General features: G+C 40.3%; 1 protein-coding gene and 1 long non-coding RNA gene across 4 annotated transcripts; both read right to left on the bottom strand.

The window, feature by feature from the left end:
• Positions 1–1,570: 1,570 nt before the first annotated feature.
• On the bottom strand, positions 1,571–4,409 carry LOC133893576 (uncharacterized). 2 transcript variants are annotated; one of them, XR_009904534.1, is made up of 5 exons: positions 4,300–4,409; positions 3,831–3,905; positions 3,276–3,629; positions 2,529–3,192; positions 1,571–1,790 (listed from the first exon to the last, which is right to left on the bottom strand). XR_009904534.1 is itself a non-coding variant. In XM_062334632.1 (4 exons), exons 3-4 carry the CDS (start codon positions 3,609–3,611, stop codon positions 2,659–2,661), a joined length of 870 nt encoding a protein of 289 aa, XP_062190616.1. In that variant the 5' UTR covers positions 3,612–3,629; positions 3,831–3,905; positions 4,300–4,409; the 3' UTR covers positions 2,510–2,658. The 2 variants fall into 2 exon arrangements, 1 of the variants encoding a protein (XP_062190616.1); XM_062334632.1 differs by lacking the exon at positions 1,571–1,790 and having other exon boundaries at positions 2,510–3,192.
• Positions 4,410–12,917: 8,508 nt separating this feature from the next.
• On the bottom strand, positions 12,918–20,091 carry LOC133893033 (uncharacterized). Of its 2 annotated transcripts, none has more exons than XR_009904429.1 (4): positions 19,870–20,091; positions 17,742–17,825; positions 13,267–13,320; positions 12,918–13,096 (listed from the first exon to the last, which is right to left on the bottom strand). It is a non-coding gene; the product is annotated as an uncharacterized LOC133893033 (long non-coding RNA). The 2 variants fall into 2 exon arrangements; XR_009904428.1 differs by having other exon boundaries at positions 17,712–17,825.
• Positions 20,092–21,349: the final 1,258 nt, after the last annotated feature.

Here is a 21,349-nt window from a genome sequence, read left to right on the forward strand (position 1 = left end):
GACGACACGACCAAGATCTGAGTCCAGGTACATGAAGCAACACATCGTCATTAAGTTAGACAGATCATTTAAATTAAGAAGTCTAGATGTAATCAGATTTGGTTCTATTTAAAAAATATTATATGTTAGTTTCTTGAGTCAACTTAGCCTTCTTTGGCTCTGTCAATAAAGATCAAAAGAGTTTTAGGGATATTCCCCTTTGGCTCTTCCTCTTCCTCATGCGTGTCGCCGCCTGCGGCTTCATGTCGTCACCATCTCCAGCCCTAGCCGCCACCTTCTCTATCTTCCCCCTCTGGTTCTAGCCCTAACAGCCAAGATATTCACTTAAACAATAGGTTAGTGGCTCAGTTTAAATGCTATATATTAGTGTGTTAGGGGCTTAAAACACGTGAGTGCGATTTAGCAATTCTTATTAATTGCTCAACGTAGTGATAGGGATACAGCTATACGTCTGGGTATACTCCATATATCGAATTCAGCCAATCGATGAAAAAATCTTCTAGAGGAGAGAGTCCTCAATTTAGATGAAATTGATTCTTGGATTAACACTCAAACATTTTTTTGCGACAAATTAGTACCTTGTAAGTTTTGATCAAATACAATCCGTCCCTCACGATATGGCCTCTCACCTCCTACAGTCGAGAAGCTCAATTTTGACGCCATTAATTTCTCAATTAATTGGTGAATCAAATGCATTCTTTATCTCGCAAATATGGTCCCTCTCGTCCAAATACATAGGCCCTATTTGTTTGTCACTGGATCGTGAATTCTGCATTCTAGATTCTGCAAACAAATAGCCAAATTCTGAAATTAAATTTTGCAAATATATACCTGGATTATAGTATAACCAACCATCCACTTAAGGTGAGCTTTTACAATCTACAATTCAGAATTAAGAAAAACAAATAGAACCATAGACGGTCCTCAAGCACATCATCTCTCTCTGTCATTTTAGTCATTTGGAAAAATCCAAAAAAGAATATATAGGGAATAGAAAAATTCCACCCGCTTCCTTCGAGATGCCTTTGACCCGAGACCTACAGTCAACACGAGAGCGTTAACATCAAGGACGGAAGGATTCCTACACTCTGGCCAGTTAACCTTGCTAAAATGCCATGGTCCAAGCCCAAGGTACGCATGTATGTATCGTATTTCTTCTCGTCATCACATATTGCCATTGCGCCATTTGTGTTGATTTCATAATTATCCACTTCCTCTAGCAAAAAGGAAGTGTTTTTTTTCTTCCCTAAAGACAATAAGATGCCACTTGCATGTATTAACAAAAGTTATAAAAGTTTAATATTACAAAATCACCATTTAACTCAACACATTTTAAGATCAGCTGTAAGAATTTGTGTTGCTATGTCAAGAGCTGCACCACCCGAACAACACCGTGCATGTTTCGAGTAGTGTCACGCGGTTGTGACAATTGTCTACAGTGCTGCTGTGTGCATGCCATACAATTCTATGAAGATGAAGTATAAAACATTTTTCCTAGATTTAAGGTATCCCAATGAGGAAATTACCACCCTCTTCTCATATGTAAAATGTAGCCAAAGATCCACCTTTTTGTAACATAATGTTCTCGGAAGATAACTATCCGTTTCTAATAGGAAATCATTCACCATCGTTCACATATATATGTAGAAGAAAGAAGTTTTCCTTAACTTTCACTTACTTTAACCTAAACCTTTTAAGGATGTTCAACTTCTGCAATATTTTGTTTTCTCCAAATGCTTCATGTAAAGCCTCACAGTATATATGAACCATCAATCCGCTCCTGACCTCCGCTGCCACGTAACATATATGATTTATGAGATACTATCGAATTATTTTCATCCACTGATATAGGATACAAGTTGGGACCTCAAAATTTGAGTTGGAAACTTGGAATTGATATTGGCCTATAATTCCAATTCCAGTATTTTGCCAAGACAATGAATTGTAACATGGAATTGCAACTCCAGTCATTTCGAAATTGTATTTAGATGTAGTTTTTTCGTGGAGGTGCACAAAAGAAATGTATTCTGATTTTTGCCTCAAAACTTGCATTCTATTGGCATTTCTTATCATTAGTGAATATGTGCACAAGTTTCATAGAAATGACTTGAAAATTACTGTAAACTAAACAAAAGAGTATCGATGTTTTTCCAGTATGAATGGTAAATAGCAACGCAAAGTGACAGTGCCATATATAACAGGAACATGGGAATTTGGTTCGAATCCCTCTCTCCTTTTGTTTATTGAATACATTTGTTTCTTTATATGCTTTTCTTTGTTCTGCCCTCTTACATCATTCTTTCATAAAAAAAAGAATGAATGGCTCGGCTAGATGGAATAACCAAGCAAGAACAGAAATAAAACAGTAGAACAGATATAAATAAGAAAATCTTGGTTAAGAGTGATCATGAAAAGAACAGGCTCCAAATCACGATCAATTCCCTTTTCAAAGACTGCTGCAGATCCACATGCATACTAAATTGGTAGTATTGAACAGAACAACAAAACATTAAGGCAGTAGCACATACCTTGAACAAAATGTACACAATGTGTTCGTTCCAATTAAAAAGCTGGCAGTTGAGGAACAAAATTCCATGTTTAAACAACACTAACGAGCCTAATGATAAATCTGGCATAACGATGGAAATCGGCTGAGCTTCACTTCTCTCCAATCTCCATCAACAACCAATCCTTCCTCATGTCCATTGGAAGTGCCAGAAGAGATTCAAACTTGCGATCATTGCTTGTGAGGATACAGTAGGCTCTCAGCAAATCATCACGTACTAAGTTAGGAATCTCTTGAAGTGCTGCAAAGATTTCCTTAGGAGACGCATTCTTTGGCTCCTCCGGAGGCTCATTTGACTTGATAGATATTTTGAATGAATTCTTGATTTCACCAGACATACAAAAGAGTGCATCATTTGTTCTAAGCCTCTTCCTCCTGCCTCGTTGGTTCGGTTGAGTCAATGTGGGTGGTCCACGACAATCTTGACTGATAGGTTCAGATGTTGAAGGTGAACTTGGAGTAATCTCGTGAACATATTCATCACCCTTCATTGCCATCTCTTGGCCATTCTCAGCACCTGTGCTAACATCTTCACTTGTGGCAGTATGATCTCTGGAGAAAATTAGGCTTATTGAGTCCCAGTTCTTGATAACTTTATGTTGATAGCAAGCCGCTAATTTGTTTTTCTGTAAAATAGCCATCAAACTGAATCATATGCTAGAACATATTCTAGTATAGGACTCGAAAAAAATGCATGCATTTACCCCACCTCTATGTATCTGCTCCAAGCATCCTCATTCTGAATCACGAGCTTGTCCCTGTCTCGATCCCACTCAAATCCATCGTGGGCGAGTATCCTGCCAACGATATTGCAGTGCTTGTCAAAAGTCTTGCATCTTGACATCACATGATCCTTTGTGATGTCCACGTTGCACTTCTCTCGCACATTTCTCACTGCTGCAGTGTACACATGTGGCTTCCATCCGGTCTGTGTGTGATCACCATTGTTGTGATGCTCAACAAGAACATCCAGGAGCGCCTGATCCATATCGTCTGTCCAAGTAAGATAGCCCCTATACTTCTTCTTCCCATTACTCGCGTTCATGGTACTGGATCTATTGCGCTAAAATCAAGCAAGCAACACATTAGACTAGTTGATTATGATAACGCCTGGCTTATAAGATTTGGATGCTAGAGATGAATCATGAAATGGCATTTGAGACACTATAATCCAGTTAACTAATTCACAAAATTACTGTTCATTTGCCCCTTCTACTATGACCATTTGACACTTGCAACAAGCGGAGTAGATCGTGCAATATACCTGATGGTTTTACACCTTGCTTGTGTTGCCTGGCTACGAGACACTCAGACACCTGCGCAACTTGAGGACTGCACCCTGCACGTACGCACGTCTCAGTAATCCCAAGATTTTGAAGAATTAGGAATTCCATGATCGAACAGCACAGCGAAGGAGCAAGCATCCAGCAAGGCAGTCAAGTCAGACTCGCATCAGGCACGCGGAAGGGCGTGTATCCATCTACGGATGCGGGGTCTGGAAGTTGGATGCAGAAACCGGCAGCCAGAGCCGGCGGGAGGGGGAGCGCAGCGCTGCCGGAGCGGGTGCCTGGGGTAGTGACGGACGGGAGGATGAAGGTGGGCCCAACCCTCGGGTAGGGTTTGGACAGGAGAAAGAGGATTTGCCGGAGGAGCGGAGTAGGTTAGAATAGCGCCGGCGACGATAGGAGCTGTCGGAGAGGAAGGAGAAGGGAGGGTAGAGATTGCAGTCGTACCTGCAGCCGCCAGTGGGGGAGACAAGGAGCGGCGCCGCGGAGGGCCCAATTCCATAGGATTCCGTGGTTGGGGCTTCGGAATTGTATGGCTTTCGTTTTGTTAGTTGTAGGTAGTGTTTAATTGAAGGGTAAATTGAGATGAAACGATTCTACTAATATATTTAAGAATTACTAATATATTTAAGAATTATATGATTTTATTTATATATAGATGCTTGTTTAGTGGATTGGATAGATTGAATTTATTTTAGTATCTCAAATCTACTATCAGTATTACGTTCAAAGTGGGACTGCTACGTTCCACTATTTTTTAAACAGTTTCATCCTGATTTGAAGAACATTCCCTGATTCCGAACTATTCCATCCTATTGTTCTCCATCCAAACAACTCAAAAATAGAATAAATCCGCTCCATCTCATCCCATCTCACAAACCAAACACTACCGTGTCCGTGCACTTCTTATTGATCTTAAATATACAACTTGTACCAAAAAAAATTAAACAAATTTACGTGAATTCCATTATAATAAGATTTTTGACAAGTTAACCTTGCATACTGGAATTCTTTCTCAATTTACATAGTGATTGCATATTTACTTGCCGGAAAGATGATCCAATACATTGACCTTTTTTTAAGCAATGTTTCCAGCTAATTACAAATAATCACATTATCATAGCCACAATTGTCTTTGCAGTCTAACCCTGAACCAATGTTGAGAGTACATGTCTGATGTCTCAACGAGCAATTGAGCGTATCCGCAAGGACATATTTACTAAGGTAAAAATTATAGTATCTAAACGTAGGGCTAAACACACATCAACATATACCATAAGATATATGCCAGACCTATAACATATACACCAAATGTTCCTATAGAGATCGATGAAGTTACATGAACTACGTAATCTTATTGTGGCTCGACGCATGAGTCTAATAATTCATTTTTGGAAGTAAATTTCCAGTGAGACACTCAAGTGGATCTCACGGATCGAACTCGGCTGGGTGGACACGCATCCTCTAACATTGCTTCACGAAATCACCGGAATGCACACTAAAATAAGTCTAGATAAATAGTACCTTAACATTATTCTACTGTAGTAGTTCTACTGTTTACAGAGTCACCGTAGCAGTTAATCTGATGCATCTATTCTGAATCTAACGGTTAAAAAAATCCAATATCACTGCACCGTTCCAGGTCTACGATTCCCGGCTGGGTGTAGCGAGCATCATTGCTCCTAACCACTGAGATATGAGCTCGTTCTCCAAGGACACGTATATTGTATGAACCACGAAAGCATGGCATTGTCCTCTCCTCACTCCACTCGCTCTCCGTCTCTAGCCTCCTGCTTCTCAGGCCTTGCAGCAAGACAATCATGATTTTCGGGGCTTTTTGGTATTCTTTTACTAGATTAGGAGCTAATCCAAGGAATAAGATAAGAGGGAGCGGTGAGAGTAAAAGTATAGCAAGAACACAAGTAAATTAGGATTCAAATTCTCTATATATTCTATTCACGAGGTGGATGTTTGTATGGATTCGGCAACAGTCCTCCAGCCAACGCTGCTAAATGTAACAGTTCCTTACGGTTAACAGTAAATGGAGGGGAAAGTATCACTGAAACAATAAATGAAGTTGAACTAAGCCTAAACTTGTCGCTGAGTTTGGTTTACCCTTTGAACTCGAAAACTAGAAATCTTAAACCTCAACTCTCAATAAGGATTACTTACCCTCTTGGATTCGTATCCTCTAACTTTGCGAAAATACTGTTAAAAATGGTACTGTAGCAATACTGTAGCACTAAAATCCTAACTGTTCACTCACGATGTGACGGACGGGAAAAATACAAACTTCTCTTTACTGTAGCTGATACGAATCCTACCCTCTTAGCCGTTCAAAGCCGGTTTTAATGCTAAGTGTCGGAGTTTTATGATATGGTGGCATCCACACCATCATCTTCCTCCTATCCCATAAAAATGTAATGAAAGATCTACAAGTCAGCACCTCGCTACTCTCTCATCTTCTTCCTCCTCTCATTCGTCTCTCTCTGCCAATTTTTTTTAATAATATTGGGTCCCTTGAGTGTTCATTGGAGATCAATACAAGAGAGTGCAACACCAGAGGATTGAACTCCAACAGGCTCGATCGTACTCTGCGGCTTTGCCATCGTGCTGGTCCATTCACGCCCGCTCCGCCAAATTCTTTTTATCCCTGTGCGCCACATAAATCACGTGTTGGCTTTGCTCCCTCTTGCAATCGGTGGCCACGACCACATACTGCCACCAATTAAGAGCAGCTGCAGCACTATATTCGATCAATCAGATAGCACCAACTAACAAATAGTGAAGAAGCAAAGCTGGCCACAAGCTTGGCTGACCACAAGCTGCTTGAGCTTTGGGAGAAGCTGCGGGATCGCCGTAGAACGTGGAGCTCCAGCGAGGAGCTCTTCTTCCACAACTCCGGCGATGAGCACTGCTTAGCCGCACGCTGCCTACGGTGGGCCTTAGTCTGAGTCTTCACGTCCACGGCATCATCGGGTTGTGAGAAAGACGTCCGTGGTTCAGTGACGGAGCTAGTATTTTTATATTGGGTAGGCACTAATAAGACTACGAAACCAATATATAAGTAAAAAATTTCTAAAATCACAATACAAATGTATTATAAATATATCATAATATCGTAAATTCAACAAATAAATTCAAATTTTGCTAAAATAACAATATAAATTATTCAAATATAAAATAAGATCTTACATAAATAGGAGATTACAATACTACTCTAGATTCTTCACTTTGCGTTTTCTTATAACCATAAAAGTCTCAACTATATCATCTTCGCTTACTTTAAAGAAAATATCCAGCTCAATAAACATGATTAAACCATATAATGGTTCAAAGTTTGGCACAAACCATACAATCTAATTTCTAAAATTCTGCTAATTAAGTATCATGTAAGTAACCTGAATAATAAAAAACAATAACATCGATATCTGTCAGACAAATATTGAAACAACTAACAAAATCGACAATCACAATAACAACAACTAGTACTCTATCATGCAATGAATCTGTTTTAGCTGCTAGCTCATGCTGATTTCCTCTCTCTTTCCCCTTATTCTAGACAAGGATCAAAGTTAGTACTTGATTTTTTAGATAAGGATAAAACAATTAGTAACTTACTTGTTGTTAAGCTCTAAATTTTATCAATGACATCAAGATACATTCTCTTCTATAATGATAATCAATTATATATATCCCATAAATTGAAGCTCACGACATTACAAATTTGGAAATTGCAACAACATTGAACATACAAAATTACAAGATCAATTGTAGCTCACGACATTGCAATATTGAACCTCAAATACTGTGTTGGCTAAGTGGCTATGCTATGCGCTCACAATCTTACGTTCCCTAACTCCTGCACATACACATACTTGCACAAAAATGGGTCGGATCCCCGGATAGTCCTAGGTCCACATGGACTACCCGCTGGATCCGCCTGTGTCGTGGCCTCATCTTTGCTTCTCAGCAACCAGAGTGCCATGGCATGGCTAACTCCTCTACACCACCATCCTCGACGACCAGGGTGGTCGTGGGAGGAGGTACTGGAGCCTACCCTGCTAGGATGACGGTGAGCTTTTGGTGAGTCCCAACTCTAAAAAAAGAGTTTGATTCTGACATGTGGGGGCCTACTACCGCATAAGCTAAAACCACAATAGAGACCACTTTGAAATAATGGAGGGGTAGTTTGAAGGGTTTTGAGATATAAGAGGGGTAAGATTTCTGGTTTTCGAGTTCAGTTGATAAGTATTTGTTTCAGTTTTTGTTTTTAGCTTTTAGTTGTAAAAGCTAAAAGTCAAAATAAATAGCTCGATTTTACAATCCATAGTCTAAGACTGTATTATACCACAATCCACAACTCAATACCGCACCTTATATTTACCTGTGTTTGCCACTCTGCCAATACCCCTTCGCATCAGTCACCCCCTCCCTCCCGAAACCAGCTCCTGCCATGTCTCGCCCTTTGCAACCCTAGGTCGCCGCTGCTCAACTACAGCCGTCGGAAGGAGCCGAGCTTTGACAAATCTGGCCGTCGGAGACCGCTGGGCCTCCCCCGCACAATCCTCATTGAGCTGCTGCAACACTCCGTCCGCGCCTTGTTGTCAGCCACCTCTGCAATGACCACGAGTTTGCACAGCCATCGGTCTCCATCAAATCCGACCACTCTCCATCGAATTCGGCCTGGAGCGCTCCCCGCCGCCCGACGTGCCTCCTCGTCTGGAACTAGGAGCCAAGCACTCCCGCTTCGTTCCCATCTGCCACCGCCGTTTGCCGAGCATGCTTTGTTATCTCCTGTTCTCTGCTAGATCTGCTGCTCTCTCCATCTTGCCTCGCTAATTCCCTTGGGGGCTGTGTAGCGTTCGATTCTAGCTCGTCGTGAGCTGATCCGATTGGGGCTTGTCAATTTGCTCGTGTTTGTGTGATCATATTTGATTGTTTAGGCTAAGCACTAATGTGGCATGGGAGTCGTGAATTGCTTGCCTGATAATCTCAAGGGCTTGATGCGAGCTTTATGTTAAGGAAGCTCTGTTCTTTTAGGTCTCAAGGGCTTACATTTGGGTGAAGTGCTTGCCTGATACTCTCAAGTCTCAACGTATATCCTTCTGAAGGTTACATGTGTATGTGTGTTTTAACTGCTGTATCTTGGTATATATCCGAGAGTGTGGTTAAGGGGGTTTAGGAGGCTGAAAATGGGATTGGTTGATTATGTTTATTTTTTTGGTTATATAGCAATTGACAGGGTTTTGGTTCCTTTCAACAGTTAGGCATCATGTTCTTCATATGCTAGCAGTGTAAAACAATTGTTTGTACTTTGATGTGAGCTGTCATTAAACAGTTACAATTGTTTACTAGTCACATAATACATGTCAATTTTTGCATGCTTACTAGTTACATAATTGTTTATGATAAATAGATGGAGGACTTTATTTGGGATAAGGCAAATTGGGATTCCTATCACACCAAGGCCTTTAATTTGTGTGCAAGAAATAGATGATAGGAATATGTCTCTTGGTGTACCGTTTAATAAAGTATACAAGAACTTACATGATAATTTCTTCGTTAGGACATGAAGCATCACTCAAAAGCACAATTTAAAAATCGATAGAAGTCTTTGAAGGGTTTGTATACTTTCTAGCTTACCATTAATAAAGTTATTGGACTTGGATGTGATAGTATCGAAAGAACGGTGGTCTCAAGTGACAGTTGGTGGAAAGAGAACACAAAGGTACTCACTTTTATATATCTATTACTACAATTAATTCTATTGTATAATAAGTTATCTGATATTATCTTCTTTCGTTTTCATAATCATGGGCAATGGAGAAAGCTTCAAAATGAACCTTCTGAGTGTCTCTTAGAGCTTGAGAGGATATTTAAGTATAGTGCAGTGGATGGTTCTTCCTCTTCTTTTCCCAGTGAAGGAGTAGGATGGAACATAAACAATGCGGTTGATGTCGAAGAATTGGCAGCTGCAAGCCCTCATGACAGCTACAAGCCCTAGAAATGTTGCTAATCCATTCAAGCAAGGTGGTACTAATAGTAGTGCTAGTAGCTCGAAGAAAAGAAAGAACCCCATGGTTAAGATAATGAAAGGTATATGGGATAATATGTAATTCTATACTATTGTTGTCAACAAGGTGTTGCAGGGTGAAATAAGGTTTGAATCCATTAAGCAAGTGAGGAGTTTGGCAGTATAGTCTGGGGGGCAATTAAAGGAAGTGAGGAGCATTTTATGGCTTGCAAGCTTTTTGTCAAAGCTGAACGTCGTGATGTATTCAACACTTTGTCCTCAAATAAAACTAAGCTCAATTGGTTGAAGAGGTGGTGCGAGGAGAATAAAAAATATGAGTATCTGTTTGGACCTTGTTTGTTCAATGAACCTAGCTACTGTTATGTAGTATTTGCTTGAACCCTTTTTGTTTGCTAAATTATTGCTTTATGAACCTACATATCAGTGTGCGACCTACCTGTTTGTTTGTAGATGAGTTTTATTGAAAGTGATGGATATGATGAAATATTAGAACTAGCATATAGTCAGCTGGATGTGCTTAAATAGTACGGAGGAATAGCAAGTACTTTTGGTATGTACTATGGTGACACATTCTTAAACAAAACTGAGAAGAGGGAATCTGTTCTCTCAAATATACAATGGGTTATGAAAAACTTGAATGATCTTAGAGATTGCTATAACATGTTTAGGATGAGTATGCCACTTTTTGATAGGTTTCATGACTTGTTAGTGTCAAATTATGGCTTTAAGTCAACGAGACGTATGAGTTCTATTGAATGTTTTTGCATGTTTTATGAACTATTAGAGCCCCACAATCATTTATCCAAGTTACAAACCAGTTTGAGAGGTTAACTGAAATAATTAGTAGGAAATTCCTACATGTGTTGGATAGTGTCAATCTACTTGTAGTAGATATTATCAAAACTAGGGACCCAAAGTTTAGGATGGTGCATGGTAGGCTTTAAGATCCTCGTTTTTCACCATATTTCAATAACTTCATAGGCACAATAGATGGTATACATATACATGTTGTTGTGCCTTTGATAAATTTGGTTGTGCATGTGGAATGCCATAGATTTTTGACTCAAAATGTGTTAGTCGTATATGACTTTGACATGAGGTTCACTTTCATTGTTACTAGATGGCCTGGCTTAGTATATGATATGAGGGTGTTCAATGATGCTTTACATAAATATGGCAACAAGTTTTTACATCCTCCACAAGGTATTGTTGTATATCGTCTCATTATCATCTCATTTACAACATAGTAAAAACTATATGCTTCATGTTGAATATTATTTGTTAGAAAAATATTATCTTGTTGACTCGGACTATCTTAATCAATAGGGCTATTTAGCTCTATACAAAAGGGAGAAGTACCATCTACAGGAGTTTCAACAAGGCCTATCGCCTAGTGGTAAAAAAGAAAATTATAATCATTTGTATTCATCTCTCTGCAATGTGATCGAGCGATTATTTGGTGTTTTGAAGATGAAATGGAGGATATTATTGGATTTGACAAGTTATCCTATGGTTAAGCAAACAAAAAATAATAATTATATGCATGGCTCTTCAAAACTTTATTCGAGATAATACCATTAGTGATCAAGACTTTGATATGTGTGATTAAAATAAAAACTACATTCCAACAGTCGAAGGATCTCCCTCTCATTGAAGTGGTGGCCATTGATTAGGAGATGAAGATGGACATATGAATACCTTTCGTGATAACATTGTTGATACTTTGTTTGCTATAAAAAACTAGATTGTTCATGCGAGAATATGAATGATGTATCATTTCCTAATTTATGGACTAAACAATTTATATAATTGATGTATCAGTTGCTATTTGATGATTAAAAAAATAATACAATATAAATATGTTTTATTTACTATTTTATCCTGCAAATTCGTATTTCTAAAATAGCTACAAATGAATAAATAGGAGAAATATGTATAAAAAACTAAGGGCATTACAGACATTACAAAATATAAGCCGTTATCCAATCCTCTCACAATCCAGGTAACCAAACAGTCATCAGTTTTTTATCCTTCAGCTTTTAACAATCTAACTTTTCATGAATTATAATCTAAAAACTATTTTTTTCATGTTCCAAAGTTAAAACAAACAAGCTCGAGAAAGAGCACCACGGTCCAACACCATCAGCGCGCTTATCTCCGTGCTCGGCGCGGCAGGGATCGTCGTCGAGGCCGAGGATATATGAGGATTGGATCGCTCAAGGATGCCGAACTGGTGCTCTCGATGAAATGTCACAGTGTAGTGTTGCAACGGACGAGGCATCGTACTGACTGCTTGTGGACGCCTACACATGGGATGGGAAGTGGGAGAATGCGAAGATACTATTGAAGGAGATGGAGGGGGAGAATGCGAAGATACTATTGAAGGAGATGGAGGCTGATGGAGTTAAGCCAATATCGAATGTTTCTGTGATAGGGGGGCATTAGCAGAGGGCATTTGCAGTGCTCAGGGAGATGCATATGAGTGGGATGTGGCCAGACCGTTATTTCTACAGTGTCATGATAGACGACACATTTGGTAAGTACAACTGCCTTAGGTATAGGAGAGAAATTATTTATACGGATGGTTTGGAACCATGCAAAATGTTTTTTTCAAACCATCTATAAAAAAAATATGTATAAATCAGATTCGTACAGACAGATTTTAAACCGTCTATAAAAAAAATTTATACAGACGACTCTAATAACTAGTCATCTGTACTATAGAATATCACAGAAGATTCAAACCATCTGTGATATAGTAATATTACAGATGAATCCAATAATGAGTCATTTATATTATGAGACAGTACATACGACTTCAGTTGCGAGCCGTCTGTAAACTAGAAACAGGAGTCATCTGTTGTGCATTTGTACAGACGGTTGTAGGCTTAGAACCATTTGTACATTCATATGTACAGTACTGAATTTATATATTACTGAATATAAACTAACATTATACATACAACAGTAAAGTACCACACATAGTAGATCATTTGCATTCAAACAACAACAGATTTATCATTTGCATTCAAAATCCATACACAATATATCATAGACACAATAGATCGAATATCTTCATTCAATATCACAAAGTCACACATATCATACAAAATCATATATATAAACAGAAGTAAAATGTCAATATTACGAAGCCTCACAACATTTACAAATTATTCTTCATTCTTCATTCTTGAGTCAACCCTGTGCCTAACAATATATAAACCAACAAATTAGCTTTACTACACTGAAGAGAAGTAATGAGTTAATTTGCTTCATTTTCTATATCATTAGTCATAAAATGATAATACATCAATAGACTGTAAGATACAAGCATTTTCAATATATTAAACTAACCAGTTTCTGTTGAGATTACAAACCTTGGCTCCTAAAGTTGTCGTGATCATGAAATTCGCCCATCTCCTTTATGATCTCTGCATGTATGAAATAGATGAGCCGGTTTTGAATATACATGAGATTGTCCTTCTCGAGAGTATTTGCAGGAAATTTATGTATCTAAAGAAGAAAATTAAAATAGTTAGGCACAACGATGAAAACTGCATTTTAATATACTATAATTACACTAACCGATAGATATACTGGTGAACTAGAGCCAACGATTTGCATCATATACTGGGCAACATAGTACCCATAGAGGTTGATACCATGTGCCTGCTTGGGACACTGCAGAAATTTATGCACGGTAAATTTGGTTCTATAGAATGCATATTATATCAGTAAATTGATGTGCATCGGAGAAATTATTACCGAGAACTTATGTTGGTGGCTCGGTGAGGGTTTATCTCTCCGTACAAGCCATCATATCCAAACATACTTCGTGAACACCCTTGTCAGCAAGTTATCAGATCTGAATACCTCTCTGTGTCATAGTTCCTAGGGTCCAAGTATATACAGTGTTGATTTTGTGTATACATACAAACTTGCATCTCATGGTCTTTGTAGTTGTACTGTAGAAGAATAAGGTCATTCATTCCACAGAGAGCGAGCATGGCCTCCGCGACGTATATCTTGATCCACCCTGGAGATAAAGTGATTATTGATCCACATACGACATGTGGGTTGAGGAGTCCAATTCTCAGATTCTCTCTCCTAGCTTCTTGAATCATATGTCTACACATAAGAGTAATGTAGATGAATGAGCGTATCAATAAGTTAGGCGACTCATTAAGCATAGACCATGATTAATAACACTTACAGTGTCCAGCATCTTATTAGGCCGACGTCCATCATGTCACGATGGTAGAGGAGGAATAAATCCTCGAAGGTCACGAGGAAGGTTCTAGCTGGTTTCAGGAAATGCGCCGCTGGTACTTGATGCTAAAACCATGAGAAGAAAGATGTTTTTTCCTCATGGATCCTCTTCATGTATAGCTCATGCAGAATCATACTTGTCCAGCCCAATTGCTCTAACGCTTTCTTGCTCAATAACAGCTGGCCTACCACATAGGTGTTTGACAGATGTTCTTCTTCTACCTCATTGCTTTTGTCCACTTGTTTGCTGGTTCTGCGCTTTTCGGGAGGTGCTGTTTTGGTGGACTGTTGGCCAGATTTGCTGGATAATTGTTGTTGCTTATGTGGTGCAAATGAGATTTGACCTTTGGCGGAGCACGATGAAAAGAGAAGTCGCTGCCATCGCATATTGGAGATGGTGACCGTCAAGGCTGTGGAGGCGGTGGAGGGACAACCAGTATTATGAACTTTTTTGACCGCTGGATGAAGGAGTGGACGGCCTCCCCAAGTGTACTGATGTCGTCCTTTGGGGGAATATGAAGTGGGAGGGACATGCAATTCCCATATACCATGTCCACTGACACCCTAACATAACCAGGCTATAGCGGGACTCCATGAATAGTTTATTCTCCACCACATGGGAATGCCAAGCTCATGCCAACCTCAATGATGTTATCGGAGTCAACAGTGGTAGGCAGTACAAGCTTGCACTTGGTGGTCACCTCTATGTCAACGATGGGGTATCTCTCACTAGGGATCTCTTTTGGGATGTCGTCGACCAGGGGGGGGGGGGTCACCTTGAAATCCCTCGATAGGGAAGTCATGTTGACCGAGCATGTTATCTGGAGCGTTATCTGGTGCAAATGCACAGGTAATCCAGTGCTGAGCCGGTGGAGATTCAAGTGTCGTGGCTACATCCTACTGCCTCATAGCCCGTTCTCGCTCCTCGACCCGTTGTTATATCCTTTCTTCAAGCATATCTGTCTTTTCTTTCATCCTTGCTTCGACCTCAACGTCAATCTCCATTCTCAGCCATTCGCGCTCGATTGTTTCACGCTCAGCTTTGTTTCTCCTTCGGCTCCTATGAATCAGCATCGTCAGAGAATCCTAACTTCCATGGAACAAAAACACCTATGCCACATGTGCGACCCATATGCTCTTTGTTTCCCAGAGCTGATGTTAGTATGTCTTTTTCTTGAGATGGCTAAAATGATCCTTGAGTGGATTCTTCCAAAAGTTGCAGGATCATTTGAGCCACCTGCTCGGTTTCTGGCTTCCTAAAGGCGACAGAATCATCAGACGAGCATATGGCCCTTTCTCAAAACTAGTTTCGAGCCCACCACTCTGGGATCTAGGAAAATGGTGTGGAGTGGTTCTCCCGAGCTGCCTACTCATCCTCCTTATCCCGATCCAACTCTTTGCGTGTGTACCCACCAGTGTCGAGTATGTGGGGGTGCGTGTTGCATGATTGGCACACATTGTTAGCCTGACTTTCCTGCTGAAATTCCTCAGACTGGCACCTTACCACAAACTCTGTCTATTAATCCACTAAGTACCCATAAATAATATTATTGGAGATAAGATCCTACTCCATATATGTATTATACAACTCCTTCTTAAAGGTCTTCCCTGCCGTGCCCATCTTGGCTATTGATTGTCTTTCCACGACCTCCAAGAAGCATCAAATTGTGTTTTAATTGTTTCTCACAAAAAGTTTTTATCACTCTGCGGCATGGCTTTCCAGTTTAGGTAGGTTCTCCTGATCCTTGTCCCAAGTGAGACATATGCTCTACGGAGTTGCTGAGACATATGCCGTCTGAGCTTGCTGAGACTGTGTTGGCACACCTTCCTTATTGACGTGAGTTATGGTGTAGTGACCCATGGACATTTGATTTTTTGCCTCAGCCACATCGCTTTCGCTTCTACACCTGAGTTTCTTCTTTTTTCTCCTGAGAAATGACCTCTTTATCTGTGACCTCTTCTTGTTGAGGAGAAGAGGTACAAGACAATTCAAGTTCATCTACAAACGCCATTTTCAAAATAGTAAAACTCATATACTTATTAGGATGAGAGGTATAAATGATATATAAAACTTATAATTTTAAAATTTGCGTTGGACATTGCAGTTTTCTTTATGTTTATTTGATTATTAGTGCCATGAAGTGCATAATTCCTGTTTCAGTACTACTCATGTGTAAATGCTGATTTTTTTTTTTTAAGAAATGACAATGTTGACTCATTGGTTGAAGGCTACTGGCTTTTACATGTTAATTCAGGAGCGTGGAGATGCTTTGATCCCTTTATGGATACACATTACAAACTAGTGCATTTATGCGTACATGCTACAGGTTTGTAATCCTTCTAGAAGTAGGCTGCAGTGACGGGCAATACCGTTTATAGCAGCACACAAACCGTCTCTACGTGTTTAATCTCATTCTTCTAATTCAAATTTGAGATGGTAATAATTCAAATTTGAGATGGTAATAATTCAAATTAAATATGGTCTTTTAAATGCCTAGTAATTTAATTTGGAATTTCATTTCTCAGCCGTGTTTGTAGACCATCTCTGGATGTAGACACGGTTATCAAAACTGTCTCTATATTTGACACGGGTTCTAAACCAGTCTCGAGGGCATATAAAGATAGGTGAGAAATGGAAAATCGTCTCCAGAGGCTGTTTTTGCTGTAGTGAGGTATTATGCCATCTTTGGAAGAAATAAATATTCAAGATCAAGGGTTAGTAAAATGGATGATATTATGAGGAGCAGGATAACCAGACTGAAGGAATGATGGGGGCAGACAGTAGTAATATAGAGAAATGAACCACATATCAGACAAATGCTATGCTACCAAGTGACAAGAATAAGGATGATACTGTTGATATGACTAAAGGGGCAAAGAAGCAGCAAAAATGGTGTCCTGTGCTGGTGGAAAGGATCGGAGGAGTTGAAGAACTGTTAATGGTGGGAAGACTGTTATGGAGACAGCTATAAAAAGGCAGAAGGATTTGGAGAAATATTATGCTCCTGATAAAGGTAAGAAAATCTAAACAGAAATGCGTAAATTCTGATAAATTACTTTCCATATATAATTCTGTTGGAATTAATATGGACAAGGATAGATTATGGATCTCTAGTTGTGCAGCTAGTTTCAGTGGAGGGTTTATGGGAGCAAGGGCTCTGTGCCAGCAATTTTGAAGGATTATGGATCTCAAAGACCTCGGAAAGAGGTGTTGGTAACTCGAGTATAAGTGTCCTATGAATTTGGACTTTAACTTTACATTGGATGACACAAAACATTGTTTATCTACCCCAACAATTCATGCAGGTTGGGGACTTCTTGGACCGGTCTCAGAATTTTGCCAGATCGTCGGGAAGGAGGAGATGCAGAAAATATATGAATGCCTAAGGGTTACTGTTTCTAATTTGAGTGAGTTCTTTAAGGGTAAAATTGATGCGCCCAAGCTAAAGGACCATTTGTTTGGGGCCCTTAACCAGGATAAGCCAATCACTAACATCAGTAAAAAAAAAATGCTGAAATGAAGAGTGTTAATCCGAATAAGACAAGCACTAACCCTAGTAAGAAAAATGCTAAGAGGAAAAACCTTGATCAGGATGAGCCAGTCACTTCTCCCGTCAGAAAGATGCTAAGAATAAGAGCAACCTGACCTGACTTGGGAAACAGTCATCTGCCACAAAGACGATGATCCTAAATCAGAGCAACTACTAAATTACAATACAGTCAAATTATGTCAATCAGTGGTGCAAGCAACCCGTAAAAAATAAGAAGATACTAAACAAATATAAAGGAAAACAACAACAACAAAAAATACAGGTGTAATGATATTTGTTTTAAATGGTTGTGAGATAAGAAAATACTATACATATATGACCAATTGCCCATACAATATCTTACAAAAGCTAAACCAATGCTAGCTCTTCGCTTCCTTAGGATGTTCTGATTATTTTTTTGCTTTTGGAATTGTGGTCAGCAGTGATTCTCGTCAAAACCTAACTGCAAGAAGTAATTTGGAATGTATACTCTATTACTTGTTTATTTACGGAAGCCTTGGGGCTGAAAAAGAAAAGTATCTAGGTCCAATATGGGGGCTGAGCTTCCCGAAGTGAGTTCATTTTAATCTAGTGGTAAATTAAAAGCTGGAAAAAAAAACCTTGAATGCAGAAGTTTTTAGCTTATGGCATTGTGAAAGCTGGTGAAATTATATTATTTTTCTTGCATACTACATGACTGATACAAAATTACCAATATTCAAATTTTAGTACAGTAATCATTTCTCAAGCACAATGTTCTATGGTATTCCAGATTGCACAGGTATGCAGTTGAGACTTTTAGAGATTGTAGATACCTGGGTACAAGAATCTGCGCAGATGGAACAGTTGGAGAGTAAGGAGCGAAGGATTGTCTATTGGATGCATCCTATAGTATTGCCTTCTGTAGATTTTTACCTAGCCTTGTTTAATTCGTGTCAAATAACGTTGCAGGTACAAATGGATGACATATGGAGAAGCTAGTACGAGCAGTACTTGCAATAGGTTCTGGTCTTATTTATCATGGAATACTTGAAGTGAGTCTCTACAAGCACTTGTCCTTTTTTTCCTATCACAAGCAGATATCTTATGATACACTAGGAGCCAAAATTTATAACGAATAGAAAATTTAGGTAAAAAGCACGATATGTTGATTTTTTTCAAAATTTATAACAAATAGAACATAGTGTTGAAATGACTGCTGCAAAATCAAGATTAAAAAAATATGCCGTTTTGAGTACTGAACTGCAGTCAGCAGGGATACACCTTAGAAAAATATATTGAGAAAGTAAAACAAGAAAAGCTACATGAGTTGCTCAGCAGTAGAAGCACTCGAACGTTTTCTAATGCCGAAGCACACTGCAAACTGATACGTAACCTTAAATTTACTTGTATTCATGGGTAGTTTTTTAATGAACTTGGGTAACTATTTTCACTCGTAATAAAGAAATAGAGAGATATATTACTGTGAAGTGAATGACACTATAAAACTAAAATTGATAAAATAAGTCGGAAATAATTCAATAAAAGAAACATTCTAGTCATATGTCCTAAAACAAATAATGAAAGGACAAACCGGCTTGCCCACTAATCACTCATCGTTTCCATCTTTCCAGTGTTGGAAAGCTAAAGAGAAGATATCTTCTTGGTGTTCTACTAACATAATATCTGCCTCACATTACTGTGAGATAAAATGAATCCCTTTAATATGGTGCATTACAACAAACTTTCAATGTAAAAGGCCAAGAAAGGCAATACAAATTCACTTGTATTCAATCTTAAGCACAACAGATTAGACAACTCGGAATGATATAAGTACAACTGCAATGCCGAAGCACACTGCAAACTGATACGCAACCTTAAATTTACTTGTATTCGTGGGTAGTTTTTTTTAATGAACTTGGGTAACTATTTTCACTCGTAATAAAGAAATAGAGTATCAAGGAGATCAATATATCGGACTGCAATCTGAACCTATCTAAGTTGAGGATATGAAGTTAAAGAAATTCAGAATTAATTGCAAGGAAGAAAAGCTCCAATTAAATTTAAAATTTGCTCTCTACCGATGCATTAAAAGCCAATATAAGCAAGAACAGGAAGAACATGACCAATCCCCCTAAACTCAATATGCATGGAATTAAGATCTCCAGGAAGAGTCAAGAACACACGCACAGTAGAACGTACCTGAGAGCTAAAATTTGGGATCGTTCTAAACAGTAGCCATCTTCACACGCACAGACCACATCAGCAAGAACATGCATAGCAGCGATCCCTCTGTCCTCCTCCTCCTCGGCACCAGATCAAACCCCCTTCGAGGATTAGGAGTTGGCGGAGGACAAATGCTTGGCAAAGGGGAAGAGACAGCGAGGAGCGTGGCTCTGATCCTCCACCTGCTTCTCAGCATAACCTCAAACCTGAGAGGAATCAAAGAATGAGAGGTGTGTCAATCTCCTCCTTCCTGTACTTTCAATCATAATTCACATGTTCAACATTTGGGAGAAACAAACAAACTTCCCTCACCTTCCTGTGTCATCTCCCCTACTCAGATGGAACCTCCCTCTCCCCTGCTTCCTGCTTGGCGTGTCCTCCCTGCGAGTGCATTACACCATTGCCATATATATCGACGGCCAGGCGGCAACAGATCCCGTGGAAATCTTGCCATACGAAGGCGCTAGATCCCGCGTGGATCCTGTACAATCCGGCGAGACTGGGGGACCGCGGGGAGGGGAGGGAGAGAGGGAGAGGGAAGGAAAACCGAGGGGAAGGAGGGAGCCGGTGTTGTGGCAACACGGAGCGGGGAGGAGACACTCTGATGACGTGGATCGGGGAAGAGGTATTTTGCCTAGTTGAGGAGTCGAGAGATGTACAATCCGACGAGGCTGGGGGACCACGGGGAGGGGAGGGAGAGAGGGAGAAGGGAGGAGGACCGAAGGGGAGGGAGGGAGCCAGCGCTGTGGTGACGTGGAGTGAGGAGGAGGTGCTTCGGCAATGCGGATCAGGGAGGAGGTGTTGTGACTGGTTGAGGAGTCGAGACTCGAAATATGGGGAGTGAACAAACGACGCGGACGCTCGCTGGCTCAGTCCCACATGGCGGCGCACGCGGATGAAGGGTGATGTGTGCGATCGGACAGCGATGCTTCGTCTGATCGACCAACTGTGGCAGATGAAAGAATGCAACTTAAACATTTTAAGTAGTAATAGTAGATAGAGATACAGATGTGAGCCACCCGACGTTGTCAGCTTGCTAGCTCACGTTGCGTCGGAGGCTGGGCCGTATTTGGCGCCTCACGCAGTATCAGGTGGGCTGGAATCAATGGGCACGCACGCCGACGTTGGGCCGCACATACAAGAGAGAGGCCCGCGACACCTTGGGCTAGCAGGAAGAAACCGCCGGGTCTGTCTCGCGCTCGCGACTCGCCGCCGGCCGCCCGGCCCGTTGCGCCGTTCCCTGCGCTGGCCTCTACCGCCGGCGGTGACTGTTGTTCCTCTCCACCCGGCATAGCATTGCGCTAACCGCCGCATGTGTCGTCCGGACGACGTTAAACCCTAACCGCTCGCTCCGTGCGCTCGCCGCCGGCAGCCGCTCCTCTTCCTCACCAGTCCCCGTCGCGCGCCTCACTTCTCCCTGACCCGTTCGCAGCCAATGCTTGAACAGTGAGGGGTG

Source organism: Phragmites australis, chromosome 15 (assembly GCF_958298935.1).
Source record: "Phragmites australis chromosome 15, lpPhrAust1.1, whole genome shotgun sequence".
Classification (NCBI taxonomy): Eukaryota; Viridiplantae; Streptophyta; class Magnoliopsida; order Poales; family Poaceae; genus Phragmites; species Phragmites australis.

What these genes read in the sequence shown, in the direction of transcription:
- LOC133893576 (XM_062334632.1), bottom strand. Translation starts at nt 3,611, where the DNA reads ATGAACGCGAGTAATGGGAAGAAGAAGTATAGGGGCTATCTTACTTGG. An exon ending in CTTGGAGCAGATACATAGAG is followed by an intron (nt 3,193 to 3,275) that starts GTGGGGTAAATG and finishes GCTATTTTACAG; the next exon opens with AAAAACAAATTAGCGGCTTG.